The following is a 17585-nucleotide window of genomic DNA, read 5'->3' on the forward strand; positions in this document are numbered from 1 at the left end:
GTGCATTGGTGGCATCTACTATAGGTCTGAGTGGGGAATTGGGTTTGTGGATTTTTGGTAAATCGTATATTCGGGGGGGATGGGAGCGGAAAGGTTTAAGTTTTTTCGTGATGTCAGGGGGCCAAGAAGATTTTAAGTAAGATTTTTAATTTCTTAAGTGTGTTTTTGTGGGGTCGTGTTCTAGTGGGATGTAGGTAGCACAATCGCGGAGGATAATATTCATTTTACGATTGTATTCACTGGTATTAAGAACAACTGTGGCATTACCCTTATCAGCTCTGGTGATGACGATACTTTTTTCTTTCTGTAATTTCAGGAGAGCAGTGTGTTGGGCATACGATAAATTACTTTTTGTAGGCGAAGAATGAGCAAGGATGTTGGCTACGTCAAGTCTGATGCTGTTGGCTATCTCCGACGGTAAGCGACTAATCCCACGTTCGATGTTAAACATTACATCAAGCACCAGCACTTCCTTTGGAGCAACGGCAAAATTACGGCCGAGGCAAAGGGGGCTGACGGCGCCCTTATATAGGAAGTATTAAATTCTGTTTTAAAACCTAGTGACTAGGACGAAGTACAGGAAGTATTAAATTTTGTTTTAAAACCTAGTGACTAGGACGAAATATAGGAGGTATTAAATTCTGTTTTAATCCTTTCTGAGTGTTGTAAAAAATCCATTAAGCCTTCAACATGGTGTCCTCACAGCACTTAAGCCTCTACGCACAAATATTCCAAGGGTCAGAGGGTTAAATCAGGTAGATGTGAAATGGATGAATGAAGAGATTAAGCATGAAATACACAAGAAGTTGGCAATGTAAGATGAATAGTAATGATGAACCTTCCCATAATGCATAGAATTATACATATCTGAAAAGGTGTGTACTTTGTATTATAGGATACAAAAGCAATTAATGTAATGTCATTAGCCTCTATGTACAAGTAGCCAAGTTGTGAATGTACTTTGCTTACACTTGAATAAAGGATAAAACAAGAATATAATTTTTTGGAAGTTTTCGTTTAGTCTCTACTATATTAAAAATTGATTTAAAAACAGACATCGTTATGTCAGTTTTTAAATCAATTCAGTCAACCATTGTTACATACAAAATATCAAGTCCAAATTGTTTAGTAAATTTTTTGGCTTGAGCCTTCAACATCAGACCATCTATTGATAATCCAGCAATTCTTTGTGTAGTGACAATTGAAACAGTGCTTCATCGATGTTACAATTCTTCAATTACTATATGTTATTTTCTGTCACTGATATGTAAACATCTTTATTCTTCTACAATGTTGATACTGTTGAAGAGGTTGAAGAAAACTTTTTTTTTTTACACACTTCAACGATTTTTGTGAACCGAGAGACATTTTCTTTCAGTAGAGATGTTTCCAACAGAAGGGTTCTTTTATAACTGATTTACAGTCATGGCAATGTTTGAGTAAAGTGAGGGAGGAGGGCTGGAGAGGTAGGTAGTGAGGGGGGGGGGGGGGGGGGAATGGGTCCCCAAGTACAAGATTAGGTTATAAACCTGACCTGTAATCTTGTGTAGATGGTCATAAAAGCCACTCCTTTAATTTTTTTTCTATTCCAAGAACTATCTCTGCAATTAAGAATGTTTGCATAGTTAGAAAAATTTGTATGGTATATTCATGTAGTACACTCATTATAAAAGTGAGCAGTTTTAATATGTATAAATTAAAATCATTATGCCTTTTTGTTCATTACAGCCATTATCTCGTTATTTCTGTGCTCCTTACAACAAAGTTCGTCTGCAGTTCAAATGGCCTTCAGCATCTGTTGGAGAATATAATTTTTTCAGAAATAACAATGCATACTAAAATATTAATTATAAAAACTTTTTAATACTTTCCTATATTTTAGCAATGTTACATTGCCATCATTAGGGATCTCAAAACAATGATATGTGCATATAAGCACTAACATTGGGCAAATGAGGCTGAAGAAAGGTAACTGAATTTGGGTCTCCAAAAGGTGCCCACAGTGGGCTAAATCGGGTAGTTTTGGCTGTTGGGCATGAGGATCTTAGGATAAATCTTTCCCAAATTTGGGGCAGTCTCATTCACCTAAATTTGTTGAGGTTTGGAAAGTTTTCCAAGTCTGAGGCAGGTTTGAGGAATATCCTTTCGTATTTATATTTGCTGTAGCATAATAGAGTGGCCTTCTTCCAGCATATCGTGTGGTGGATTTGCTGTGGCGGTTGATTATGCTTTGGATACCCAGTGTCCAAAGCATAGTCAAGAAGTCCTGATTAGCTGTATTGGTGAACCAAATGTAGTCCTTGTGTTCAGAAATTCGGATATTGGCTGTCCTGCCTGTTTGGCTGCAGTAGGACAGTTTGCAACTGCAAGGACGTGGTAAGTCTAGAGAATGTGGTTGGTCTTTGGTGGAGGAGATAAGAGATGCTAATTTCTTATGTGGTCTATAAGTGGCTGTAAGGTTATATTTCCTTAGGAGTTTTGTCAGTTTTTTGGATTTATCCCAGATATATGGAATAGTGAGGTGATAGATCTTGAATAATCTCTACTCTGAAGAGGGGGGGGGGGGGAACCTGTGGTTACAGGGTTTTAATATTTTTTGGATTTTTGGGGAGTTTTAGCTATTGGCTAAGAAAGTGGTGAGAATATGGTGAGAATGAGAATTTTGAGGAAAAATTATAATTATCAGTACCCATCATATAAGCCTATCTACCAGAATCTGTTGAAGAAGTTATAGAAGTTGTGAATAAAAAAAAATTAATCAAAGTATAATTACTTGTAATGATACATGTGATCATTATACCTTGTATGTATGTAAAACAAATTTACAATGTTGGATATATATATATATACACATATATATGTAGAAAGTTTTTTTACCTGATATATATATATATATATCAGGGGCAAATATTCCAGGTGTGCGGTGCTCATCCACTAAACATCAGTAGCCGATATTATATTTTTGCATTTATTCCCGTTAAAGACTTCCCTAATTGTTTCCTGGCTTCACATCATTCCTAAAATTAAACACAATATACTAATGTTTCATGAAGAGGGCACTTTTCGACTCGTACACATTTCATCACATTCATGTTAATAGCCCAGGTGTGCTTTTGAAATACATACACCTTTGAGTCCTTTGAAAAGATGTAAAGAGGGTGCAGCTGGTCAAATTCTTAGCATTCCAGTAGTTTTAAACTGCTGAGTGAGCTCTGAGACAATAGCATTTAGAGGCTGTGATTGGTTATTGTGTCAACCAATCCAGTTGAACATTGTCATTTGTAATGAGTTGCTTTTTGTTTTCTGAGTTTCATCTGTTTTGCGTGCATGAAGTGTGGACTGACGTGACAGGCAAGTTTTTATATATAATATAGACAAGTTTTTAATGTATAATTTTCCATAAATTATAACTTTTTTGCCCATATTTACAATGGGAAATAGTGTTGACGATCTACTGAATGTTTTGTTTTCTGCCGGAACTTTTGTGGATTGTATGACTACTTGGAGGTAAGCCTCATCCTCCTCTTCCAAATTTGTAGAGCATGCACAAAGATGCAAAAACTGAGTATATGAGACACTTCTCTGTTTCACAACAGTACAGTAGAATGGTTAACTGGATGTGAAGTGCGGTCAAGACTTTTTTGTTGGCCTAGTTTATTATTCTCCAGAGAGAAAGGCGTTTGGAATAAATCTCAAGATGTTTGGAAAACAAAGAATTGACACTCTCATTGACAAACAAAGAAAAATTGAAGTTACCTGTCATAATGAACAGGTAAAGATAAATAGAGACATTTTAAAAAGATTAATTGATGCTGTATGGCTTAGCAAGGGCTTCCTTTGAGAGATCATGATGAGTCTGAAGATTCAGCTAATCGAGGAAATTATATAGAATTTTTAAATGTGCTCCGTGAGTATGATCCTCTTTTAGACATTAGACAGTCGTTTAAAGGATTCGACTGTATTTTAAGGAACTTCTTCCACAGTACAAAATGATATTATTAGCGATAATGTGGTTAAAGATGCTATAAAAAAAGAAATTGCTGCCACTACATTTGTGGCTATTATTCTGGTTGAAACATCTGATGTCATATCAAAATTGCAGCTTTCAACTGTTTTCTGTTTTGTCCATATTGGGCAAATACATGAACGCTTCATCGAATTTATAGATGTAAGTGATGATAGAATGTCTATCATCATTTATGTCTTTTTAAACATGTTGTAAACAGAGTTGAGGAATTTAATATCAAGGACAAGTTAGTTGACCAAACTTATGATGGTGCCTGTGTAATGAGTGGGCATATTAATGGATTACAGTGGAAGGTTATCAAGGCATATCCTAAAGCAATATTTACACATTGCTATGACCACATTTTGAATTTAGTTCTAAAGCAAAGCCTCTCGAATATCAAAGGAATGTAGATTGTCTTTCCAAACTATCAGTGCATTGGCAGCATATTTTTCTAAATCATCAAAAAGAATAAATGCTTTGCAAGATTTTGTTGCTAGAAAATTATCTTCCATCACACCAGCCAGATGGAACAGGCACCATCATAAGTTTGGCCATAACTTTCCTTCCCATTTAACAATAAAACATCACAGAAATCAATTCATTGAATTTTTTGAACACATAGTGGAGAATTATGGGGAATGGGATATAGATGCTGTAATCAAAGCTCATGGTTTTTTGCATTTCTTGCAAGATTTTCAAACAATTTTGTTGCTAAAATTTTCTATTTTATTTGGCTATATTGATGTCTTGAATAAATAATGCAAACTTCATCCTGTTATATATTGTATTGTAAAAAAGTGCATGACATTATGAAGCAGCTTAGGAATGACAGGGAACATGGATTTGATATTTGGGTTTCTGTATCAAAGGAGAAGCATACAGTTGATGGGTCGAAACCTAAGAGATGAAAAGGTTGGTTGATTGGTAGAGCCTCTGCTACTAATGGCTCAGTTAAGTAAGTTTGAGCGCAGTTAGTAGTTGGAAGGGGTCCAATCGTTCGATGCTGTTGGCACACTCTCCCTCGATGAGTCTTTGGACTCCCTGGAGGTGTCAAATAATAATAATAAGGACTGGTAGAGACAGAAAATAGCATGTTCCTTTGATTATACCAGGGAATAGTCAACTGCATGTGTGTCTGGAGATGGAAGAAAGATACTCTTCACTTTCGAAACTTGAATTTTTTCAACTCCTTTGTAGTGAAAGATATCTTCATTATGCAAAGACTTTTCTTAATGGTATTTTAGAAAACTTACAGGATTTCTATGGCCCAGTTTTTGACTATATTTGCTTGAAAAATCAACTAAAAGTACTATTTTCTTCTGAAGAATGCCAGGAAACCAGTTCATTACCTATTAAAATTCATTGAAGAAATCAACTTCAGGTTGCATTCAAGGAAATTTATAAGTTAGCAGAACTTGTCATGTCGATTCCAAGCTCTACTGCTACAGTTGAGCATTCTTTTTCAGCTATGAAGAGAATACATATATGTTATAGAGTAACACAGGAAAGGCTGTGCAGCCTAAGCTTAATTGCTGTTGAAAAGACATTGATGATGGGGAAAAAAGCCTCAATTTTATGATGTGCTAACACAATTCCTAAAGAAAAACAGAAGATTGGTACTTGTGTATATATAAAATAAGAAAAAAACGAGTTATTTCAGCATTTCTTTGATTCAGTCCAGAAAAATTATAATTTCCCAAGTTATTACTTTTCTAATTCCTATGTGAATTATATATGGCTGTATTTAAAAATCACATCAAAATTCAAATTATTTGTGTCTCACTAGTATTTGCCAGAGATAATCTAACCTCACCAAGAAGCATAAACCCTTTGTTTCTCAGAAAAATGGCATGCATGAAGCATAGCTATTGTTAATTTGACCTTTATGCTTTCCATATTTAAAATTATGTTAACACATCACATTCGCACTTGGGTGTCTGTCATTCCATTATTCCCTGGGAGGTACTAACTTTTAGCGTGTGTATGCCACTTCTGTGTTGAGCAGTCGCATTTTCACAAAGCTTATATGGCATGTTAGTCCAACTTCTGTGGTAAAATTTTATTTCTAAATTAACATTTGTTAAGTGCTGGATGATATCGAATATCTCAAATGCAATTCAAACTGATTTCAGGTTATATATATATTATTTTGCTTTTCATAAATTGAGTGCTTTCTGTATCCAATGCCTGTATTACAAACAGCTGTTACACATATTTTCTGGACTGAAAATTAAAAAGCATATGTTAAGACAAATGTATTATTAAGTGTATAATTAGGTGTTATGTTTAGTGCTACAATAAATCTGTTCTGTTTGCATGCATGCAGCATAACCTGCAGGAGCAGAATGTTTTCCATTAAGTGTGTTCTTCAAGTTGTCTTGTTCCTAAATATAGTATTTAGGCACAAGCAAGAAATATGTACCAAAGAAAAATGTTTTTTTTTTTTGCTTGTGCAGTATAGCATCTGTTGAGGTTGGAAAGTTTTTTAACAGTATAGGGGCAGTTTTATTCTAGTCTTCAGAAACATCACACAGTAAAAATTTATTCCTGAATAAAAGTGAATACTTCTGTGTATTATAAGAAGTTGTATCTACAACAAAATACCAGAATATGTGAGATTGATAAGACAGAAGAGCCACTGACATTTAAAAAAAAAAAAAAAAAAAAAAAAAAAAAACTAATATTATGTAACCTATTATTGCATAAAATGTATATTGAGTCTCAGTAAACAAAAGAAAATTCTTAGAAAATGGAGCAAAATACACATAACATGCAACATAACCCAGTCCTCTAATGAGATGATTTGCTGCTCCATCAAACCACGTGCATTCCTGCCATGCCTAAATGAATCATCTGAACAACGTTATTAGTTCGTTGGATTAACCTCTTCCTATAGTTTTTAACTGAACTACTAAATGTATTAGCGGCTGTTTATTATTAGTTAGTTATTTATACTTTGCAAACAAATCTCTTTTCCTCTTCTTATCCTTTTTTTTTTTTTAATTATGCCATCATAAATTCACTTATTCTAGACTTTATAGGATCACATGCTATTCACTCTACCCAGTAACTTATGGGACACACACATATCACAGATGTTAATTATTAATAATTCACTTGCCATTAATGAAAGTATTTCTACTTATAATTATTCTTTCCTTTCATTTCCCATTTTCACATCTCTTATAAATGATGGTTCACATATTTTCACCTTTGAGTAATTCATATATACCAACCAAATATGGCATTCGCCTTCATTATTGTTTTCTAATTGATCTTAAAACAAACACATTGTCCAACACCTGATACAGATTTGGCAATTAATTGATAAATTAAAGTATTCAAAGTTATCCTACAATTAATTGCATTGACCAATTAAGATGAGCGCTGATGTGCTATGCACTCTCAAAACTTTCACACATTAATAAAAATGCAATCTTACGTCAAATTGACCTGAATGTTGTAGAAATGACCCATTCAGGTCAAATTGACCTGAATGTGTTGCATAATCCACATGAAAGCACACCAAACCGAAATGGGCACGTGACACCACTGATATATATATATATATATATATTCTTTAACAGGCCTCTAATGAACATATGATGCACAATATACAGTCTCTCCCTGTCGAGTCAACCTCATGTAATATTATCATCTACCACTAGGTGGTAGATGACCTCTACCACCACCACCTGGCTTATTGGAGGCCTTAAGTGGCATAGGCCATCTCTTCCAAAAGAGATCTCATCTCACTTATCCTTATCCTCACTAATACACAAATCTCTCTGCTTGGACTTACACTTACCTCCTGTCTCTCCTGGCACAAGCACATCACATCAGTGGCTTTCTCAGCATTCAGAAATTCTCATTAAGATTCAGATGGTATAGTATTGTTTCGCTGCTTTTCGAAATAGTTTTTAATTTTGTGAGGATGCATAAAGAACCATGTGTATCAAATGCATGTAAAGGAAGTGGCTGAGTTGTTTTGTCTCTGTGATGTTATCATCATCATCAACAACAAATTCCTGACATGTACCCTCAAAGGGATCTACAGGATACGATAGTACTACGTGAAAAACTTACATCATTACTAACTTCCTATCTACAATTTTCCTCCAAATCAATCTGTTATCTGTCAACATTCCAACATTATCAGATCTTATGTTTCTGTCTTCTAAGACAGAAACATAAGATCTAATTTTATATTGTATCAATCCACCTATATCTTGGTCTTCCTCTGAGTCTTTTTCCTGCCAATCTGGCAGAAGACTTATTTTGCTAATCTTTCCTCTCCCATTCTGTTTAAATGACCATACCACCTGATATTAGCTCTGCTAACACATTCCTGGATGCCAGCAATATCTTCCTAATATCTTCGTTTTTAATATGATATTGCCATTGATGCCATCTGGTATTCACACCCCTAATCTTTCTTAGAACTCTCGTATCTGTGATTTCTAGTCTTTGGTCAAGTGTTTTATTTCTAACCCAACTCTCAGATCCATAAGTTAAAATTGGTTTGAACACAGTCTTTTATACAGTTAATTTAGTGTTTTGACTAATTTCTCTCTTATTCCATATTCCTGTGATTTTATCTAGTTTAAAATATATCATTTTCATCTTAGAAAAATAATCACTACTCTGACGAGGAAGCTTGCTGAAATTTTTAGCAGACAGCCATTTTCCATCCTTAGTTATTATTGTTAGAGTTCATGAATACTGATGTGTGTGTGTGTGTGTGTGTGTGTGTGTGTGTGTGTGTGTGTGTGTGTGTGTGTGTGTGTGTGTGTGTGTTTGTGTGTGTGTGTCTTGAAGGCATACTTCAAAACTTCGGTTTTGAAGTATGCCTTCTTGTGTTCTTTAATCCTAGTTTTTGTTTATTGAAAAAGGTCCTACCCATGCAAAGAAGAGCTAACTTGGGAACTGGCTGAAGAAAAAAAAAAAAAAAAACCTTAGAAGAAAAAATCTCCATAATCTGAATACACTATATTTTCTTTAAGTGTAAATTGCATTTTTATTGTAATTTTTTCCCCCTCCTCTTGCCCTTTGTTGTATAGATTTATATATATTCTAGGTCAATTACTGGAACTTGTGAAAAATGATCATAAACATAATGTTCCTGTAATGGTGTTTACTAATAAATATCAATCCTGTGATTGGGTAGCCATGTTTCTTGAGGAAAATAATGTGCCATCCGCAACACTGAATGGAAGAATGCCAAACAAGGTTTGTTATTTATTATTTCAGTATTATATTATGGTTATATTTGCTGATAGATGCACTGGCATATAAGACACTTGTTTTTCAGGAACATTTTTTTGAGGAAAAAAATCATACATTTTTGAAAATAATTATAACAATCTAGTCTCTTTTAATTCCTGTTCTTGTTTTCTCCAAGTTCATATCATACATTGATTGAAAACACTTTCAAAGAATTTTGGTGTAAAGCAATTATGTATCAAGGAAAAAATGTAGGATTAAAATAATGTTTTTGATCTTCATCTTCAGAGCTAGACAAATTAGCTTCTGAAATCTCTTCTGTATTTGAACGAGTCGTTGCTTTCTTCAAACAATAAATCATCTTCAGTGCCATCATGGGCATTACAAATGCCACACTTCTTAAATGACTTATATAATCTCTGGTTTTATTGCATTCCATGAGGTTTTAACCCATTCACACATATCTGGAATTGTAGGTTTCTTTCTTCTTCCAGTTGGTGTTACTTCAACATCTGGAGGCTGCATCCTGTTATTTCACTTCTCTTCATGAATCTTTTAAATGGCTTATTTGTGGAGACATCTAAATGTTGTAGCTGGCTGATAGAACCTGGAATTAAGCTGAGTTTTCAACTGGCTAAGTTTATTCTTAATAGCCTCAGTTCTATGGCAACAAAAATGATCCCATACTAGCAGAGCTGGTTTCTTTAAGATTTCACTGGGATTCCTGGACCATACTCTTTCTATCCACAATTTTATTTCTTCTTCAACCATCCAGTCATTAGGGTAGGCATGAATATAAACTGCAGTAGTCATGTTTTGCTTTGGTAATGTCTTCCTTTTAAAAATTAAAAAACCTTGGCAATTTTGTGCCATCAGAACACATGACCAAACAACAGCATGAGTTTTTTCATGGCCTCAAGTTTTAACAGTAATACTTTTTGCATGTTTGACATCTGCTGTTCTGTTTGAAGGCACATCGAATGTCATGGGTACCTCATCTATATTTCCTATTTGTGATGGCTCAAAGTTCCTTTGTTTCCTAGCATTAATGACATACTTATGAAAGTCAATAACTTTATTTTCATATTCATCCGGCATCTTTTGTGATATTTTTATTTTCATTTGCATACATAGATTATTTCTTTTCATAAACATCATGCATTTTTCATTCTTCCTCAAGTTCTGGTCATTTTACAGTTCCTTTATGGAGATTATGTTTATTGCATTTAGTCTCTTTTAAGTCCTGTTCTTGTTTTCTCCAAGTTTGCATCATTTTTTTCAGTTGGTAGTGTCCCAAAATACCATGCTGCTGCTCCATTCCTATTTTCCTTTGTATATGCAATGATGCTATGTTTGAAAGCAATATTATAGCAATGTCTATTTGCTTTTGAGCCATGGGTCGATAATAAAAATAATCTTAAACACCAAAATATCATTAATTCTATTGCACTTGAAAGACCATTCGACATGTGACTTGTCAGTTGTTGTTACAAAACTGCACAAGTGCAAGGTGTTGAGCACCGTGTCCTTTGTTTTAAATGAAACTGGATGCATTAAGTTTCATTTCACTATATGAAATGTATCCATTGTCTTCTTTAATTAGTTATAGTTATGTATATTTTAAATACATGTCTAACTCAAAATCACATATGACAAACAGCTAGAGTAGAGGCATAAAATAGCAAATTATGACTAATCAAAATTCTAACTGAAATTTCAACCTTTGGTGTATAAGACGCATCCTGATCTCATCTCATTTTCCTTTTACCCTCTTTTACCTTGCGGTGTCAATGGTTTATTAATCATCGGACCTAAACCGTTCACAGGATAAGGTAGTCAGCTCTACGCCTCGTTGTATCCTATCCTGTAGTGTTGAGTTCTCAAGGCCAGTTTGCCTGCTTTGCAGGATGAAAAACCCCAGGATAAACTGGGGGGGGGGGGGGGACTTTTTTGTTGCAAAAACTTTTTTGCAACAAAAAAGTTCTTGTTCAGATTGTGAACTAATGAGTAACAAACCCTACATCAGCAAAGTTGAAGATAGCATCAACAAAATTAGTATAAGCAGGCATACCTTGGTTATATGTATACTGAATCACTGCCTTTTTTTTCTTCACTTGTAGATGCATACAGTGGTTTAATAACATTTTAAAACAGTCGTGTGTGTAGTGGCTTAAATAAAGTATTTATTAATGTCAGATATGCAAATGAAAAATTTAGAATAATTTTTTTAAAGGAAAATGTTATCCTGAATAGCTTGGCTTAAGGGAGTATGCCAACCATCTTAGTCATCGGTCTATACCATCAAAAGCATCCATTTCAGCAATAAGATTGTCACATTTATGGATAACTGTAGTATTTTTTACTTCGCTGAGAAATTTATCTTTGTTCACAATGTAGCAACAGTAGTGTGAGGTAAGTTTAGTGCAGCCTGTGACCTTTCAGTGTTCAACACACCATGGTTACTAAATTTAATAATTTTAATCTTAACATATAATGTAATAGGTTTACACATCTTCCTTTCACTGGAGCAATAGTGTCCTTACGTTGAATTTTATCTGCAATTATCAATAATACAATAAAATAATCATTATAAACAGTTTATAATTCACAGTGAAACACCAAAATACAAAGAGATGCAGCAAGAATGATATTATAAATAAACTGAGTTCTTGAATCATGTTTGAGGTTTAATGGAGTGTTGACAGCATTGTATTGTATTGATTGTATTGACAAAATAGTCTTATCTTTTTAAATTACTATGGTAGAAAATAGTGGTTTTCTTGAATTTAAATCTAAATTTAAATTTTTGGAATCTGTAACAGCACTCAGAAATCAACCTAATCCCAACAAGTATGGATGCATAAAACTTCCCAAAATTTGGGAAACAGCAGTCGTAAAAGTTCCCAGTTTACATCCTAGGCTGCCTACAAATGCCCATAGAGGGCACACCACCTAATCACGTGTTTCATTTAGTATTCTGTTGTCTTTGTGTATGTCTAACAGATAAGCTTAGGCGTTGATGGTTATTCATGACTTATTTTTCACGGTATTAACAACACCACATATCAGAGGTACATCGGAAAAGATAGCCAAAGTATTGTTGAAACGTGGCCTTCGCACCACCTTCAAACCTCATGTCAAGCTGGCAACTCTGATCCACTCTCCAAAGGATAAACTTCACCCTTTAGCACACCCAGGAGTGTATGAAGTTCCATGTGACTATGACTTGGCCTATTATGGGCAAACAGGAAGATCAGTGAACATCTGCCTGGAAGTCGCTACTATTACTATGGCAAGTCGGGACTGGCAGACCATGCTTTGGACACTCCTTCACACAGGATTAGATGGAGGAAAACGAATGTGCTATTTAGGAGTCATTATAGATCTGAAAGATTATTTTTTGAGTCAGCAATGGCTTTGAAGAATTCTCCCAATCTTAACAAATATGGTTGCATTAATTTGCCAAAAATTTGGGAGACGGTTATTATTATTATTATTATTATTATTATTATTATTATTGTTCCGGGAAACTCCAAGGAGTCGACAGACTCATCGAGGGAGGCCCTAACATCATGTCTGGAACAACTATTCAGCATTCACACAGTATCTATCATATCTTGCCTTGAACTCATTCACGGTCGTAGCACCCACAACAGACTCCGGAAGCTTATTCTACTCATTCACCACTCTCCAAGTAAAAAACCTAGCTCTAACACCCTTGTCAACCATGCTCTTTCCCAGCTTCCATGCATGGCCCCTAGTCCTCCCACCACCAGTCATATTTTCAAAAATATCTTCTGGATCAATCTTATAAAAACCCTTCAGTAATTTGAATGTCTCAATCATATCACCCCTCCTTCGCCTATCGTCCAATTTCTGCAACCCACAAATCCTCAACCTATTCTCATAAGGTTCATTCCACAGACCTGCTATCATCTTGGTCACTCGTCTCTGGACCCTCTCCACTTCCTCCCCATCACGAAGAAACCCTGGTGCCCATAACTGGGCACAGAAATCCAGATGGGGTCTTATCAAGGCTCGATACAGAGGAACAACAACTTGTTTGTCTCTGCATGTTAAAGTATTTTTCATAAGCCAAGTGATTTGGTGAGCTGTTTTAGTCACTTTTGCAATGTGCCCCCTAAACTTCAGCTCCCTATCCACCAGCACTCCCAAATCCCTGGCCTCATCAATCTCCTGGAGTACGGTTCCACCAATGCGATATCCTAAGAAAAACTCCTGGATAACTGCTGCTTTTTTTTTTTTTTTTCATTAGAGGGTGCCAAAAATAGGACTTTAGATCTTTTGTCTTTTGCAATTATATTGTTTCACTCACTCACTGTCGCATTTACGTGTGTGTTGTGCTCTGATGATGCTGAGTTGAAAATCAGCGAAATATTAGCGTTAATAAAACATCCTTGTTGATAAAAGTGTTTGTGGTGTTGTTAATACCGTGAAAAATAAGTCTTTGTGTGTGTGTTACAAGTGTCATTTGTATTCCTCGAAGATGTCTCAGTGACTGAGACAAAATATTGGAAGCATTAAAATTAGTTTTTAATCCTTTCCTAGTGCTGTCAATACTCCATTAAATCTCCACCATGATGTCCTCCCAGCCTTAACACACGGTTGAGTTCTTGACCACTATGCATAGGTTTATTCATTGCAGCCTCGATGAGCAAATGTGGCATCGTAAGGCAGGATATCACTGTAGTATCGATGTGTGTGTGTGGGGGGGGGTGAATAGCTAAAATTAGCTTAAGAATTACAGTAATACCAAGTTGGCATCATTGTTATTATTCATTATTGAATTGAGTCAAAAAAAAAAAAAAATCAGGTGAACTACTGCTAAATAATAGCTAAAATATGTTATATTCAGACTGCAGTGATCAAGGGAAGGGAAGAATAAATCTATAGTATCCATCACTAAACACAAAAATAAACTTCTTGCATGGCATCCAATTTCAAATAGAGATGTGGACAGATTTCATGTGGCACCCTATGTGAAATTTGGAAAATAAAATGTATTGGTACCCATGGTCTAAGCAGAAAATTCTTGTAAGGCTAAGATGCAGAAAAATTTTTCAAATCATTGAAGAGAACAGCTAACATAAAGGAAAATTTGGTTCTTGTTGGTGATCTAAACAGCAGGAAATGAATACTAGTCCTATAAAAATAGGAAAAGTTGGGGGGAAAAAAAGAGCAAGCTAATACTATGCTCAGTATAGAGATGCGCATAAATTTACATGGTGAGAACACACGACATAACAAAACTCTTATTAACTATGTTTTTTATAATTTATATATTATTTTTATATTTATATATTAAAACTGAGCAGCTTTCAGGTGTGAAGTCAAATACACAAATATTAATGTAGGAAAAGTTTTGTGTAATGGCAGTTCCACATTTAGTAAAATGTTACTATTACTACTAACAACAATGCTATTTTCTATGTTCTGTATTCTGAAAGTAGCCATATTTCTTGTTTTTCCTTTCAAGTAATGTAAAACTCTAAGCCTGGTATGTTCTAAGACAAACAGTGGATAGTGTTACTTTTGCATTTGCTAGTTGTGGAAAACTGAGGATTTCATAGCTCATCCAGAAAACTTTGTTCTGTCTGAAACAATAGAAAAATTATCCCAGTTTCATTCTTTTTTATAAATTAAGGCTCTTCCCCATGCAAAATGAATTTGCCAGCGAACATCCATTTCCCACTTATGAGATTTGTCGTCCATAGTATATGCCTCTAAAGCAGATGTGAGGAGAGTGCAATAACAGTTTTCTTCGGTTAGAAAATCTGGGTTTTGAAACCTATGTAGTACTATGAGAACCTTCATCAGGGCTGTTCAACTGAAAATAGGTTAGAGAGTTTCGTACTGAGATGATGGTTTTTCTCTACCAGGAAGTTGCGTTTTCAAACAAACAGGCAAAGCACTGGAAAATAAACACACAATGGACTTGCCTGATAGTTGCTTCTGCCATAATTCCAAACAAAACAAAATCATGGCCTTACCTTTTCATTTTTCTTTGTCATCTACTGTTTTTGATGACTCTTCCACTTAATCCTTAGTAAAACCTCCTGATGCAGATATCATATGCAATTGGAAGCAAGAAATCTTGTGTAATTTCCCATATCGATATATGCTTACATCACTCTGTTGCCTGCAATTTAAGAAAAAAAATCCAGGGTTTGTGATGAACATTCTAATTATCCATCCTTCTCTTGATGATTATTGCCTAAATATAACAGCTTGTGTTTCTTATTTAGAACACTCACCTGTTTTTATTATTATTATTTATTTTATTTTATTTTTTTTTTTTCTGGTTCACTGACAACTGTTATGTAGAACCGGCACTTACTTTCGTTTGTTCTATGGTTATTGTAAACCTGACAAGGTTTCATATATTACTAAAGTGAAACTCAGTAATATAAACCCATTCTTACAAACTTTTGATTTCTGTTTTAAAGAATTTTCACCATCAAGTGCCCTTAGTCTCCTTATAATGTGCAGCTGTTAAATGATTTAGAAAGAAGATCTGCTAATAGTTGTGGTATTTTTGTATGCAAATACTTAAACTGTTATGATATCGTATTATTATTATTAAGAGAGACCTCCAGGGACTCATCAAGGGAGGCCACACTATATGCACCAGCTATCATACTTATTCTTGAATTCATTCATACTGCCTGCACTTAACATTCAATGGCAATCCATTCCAATCATGCACTACCCTATCAGAAAAAAATCTAGCTCTTATCCCCTTCTTAGCAGTATTTATTCTCAGCTTCTAAGGATGCCCTCTTGTCCTTTCCCCACATCCATAATTGAAAAATTCCATCAATTGAATCCTGTATGACCCTTTCAGAAGTTTGTAAGTCTCAATCATATCACCCCCCCCCCTTTCTCCTGTTTGCAAGTGTCAGCTGTCTACAAATTCTCAATCTGTCTTCATAATCAGTAATCCGCAATCCTGATATCATTTTTTAACACTCTCCTTTGGACTCTCTTCTAACTACATCACATTCCAATATTGTGACTATATCAGAATCACAATAGAAACTAAGATCCAGACCAGACCAGATCTGCATACAATAGTCCAAGTCTTATCAAGGCTTTGTAAAGAGACAAAATGACATCCTCATCTTTACATGTGAACATTTGTTTCAGCATTGCAATTATCTTTTGAGTTGTATTTGCAATCTTTGCTACATGGCCTCTGAACTTCAACTTCCTATCTACTAACACTCCAAGATCCATAGCCTCATCAGTTTCTTCTAGCATAATCCCACCAATATGATATGACATTTGGATATCTAATCACGTCAAAGTGAATAACTTTACATTTATGAACTGACATCCATTTTCCCATGGCCACAATTCCAGCATATTCCAATCATTCTGCAAGCACTGCATATCAGCAGCATTCCGGATTACCCTACCTATCTGTGCATCAGCTATTTGCTGATGATGCAAATCCTTCTCAATATCATTAATGTACAGATTGAATAACAGTGGACCAAGCACTGATCTTTGTGGTACACCACTGGTTACTGCAAATCTTTCAAATAATCCAAACCCATATTCTCCAATTTATGCAATGGTCTACCATGCTGTATTCTTTCAAAAGCATTAGCAAATCCAAAAGTATTGTAAAAATAATCATAATTTAAAATTCTGAATATTTTTACGAATTGTGATTTCGGCACTTGCGATGTGCCTGTTATTGAAATTATTTTGTCAAAGTGATATGTAAAGAAGTTAAAAAATTGATGTACTTACCGAATTTGATATTTGTATTACTTACAGAAATTTTATTATAGTTTAAAATATTAAGTTGGGTTTTGAAGAGACATCCTCCTTACGCTAACATAATCTATGTGTCAGCCATTGTATTTAGTTTCTCGCTTGCCACTTTCGTGGAGTGCGCATGCTCGCCCAAGAAGTTTGATGTTTGATTGACAGCTGACAAGGACAGCGTTCGGTATCAGAGTAACGGCTGTAAACAACGGAGTGTTCAGAGAGAAAATTAGAACGCAGGCCGGCAGATATTTAGATTTGGAGGAATTTGAGTTTTTTTTTATGTGACAGTCAGAGGAAAATCAATAGTATATTCCCAAAAAGGAATCGTGGAACTATGAAGTTTCAAAGTGGAATAAGTATTGATAAATAAAAGAAAATATTGCTATAGATGTTTTAAAAGGAATATTCGGGGAAATGCTAATTGGAAGATTAGTAGATTTCGAAAAGGGAATCATAGAACTGTGAATTCTTTTAAAGTGAAAGAGTTAAGACTGTCAATAAGCATTAGTGAATAAAAGAAGTTGCTATTTACGTTATAAAGGAATGTTCGAGA

The 17585-nt window shown here is 34.8% G+C and overlaps 1 protein-coding gene across 4 annotated transcripts in view; it reads left to right on the forward strand.

Moving 5' to 3' along the window:
• Dbp21E2 (putative ATP-dependent RNA helicase Dbp21E2) overlaps positions 1–17585 on the forward strand; it is a 154781-nt gene that overhangs the window by 90821 nt on the left and 46375 nt on the right. For all 4 annotated transcript variants that reach the window (XM_090399301.1, XM_090399298.1, XM_090399299.1 and 1 more), the window contains exon 10: positions 9087–9238. In XM_090399301.1, coding sequence (XP_090255427.1) covers positions 9087–9238 — 152 coding nt within the window. The remainder of the gene's footprint in view (positions 1–9086; positions 9239–17585) is intronic.

Source organism: Typopeltis vanoorti, chromosome 10, assembly GCF_054136105.1.
Source record: "Typopeltis vanoorti isolate ZY-2024b chromosome 10, IOZ_Tvanoo_1.0, whole genome shotgun sequence".
Lineage (NCBI taxonomy): Eukaryota > Metazoa > Arthropoda > Arachnida > Uropygi > Thelyphonidae > Typopeltis > Typopeltis vanoorti.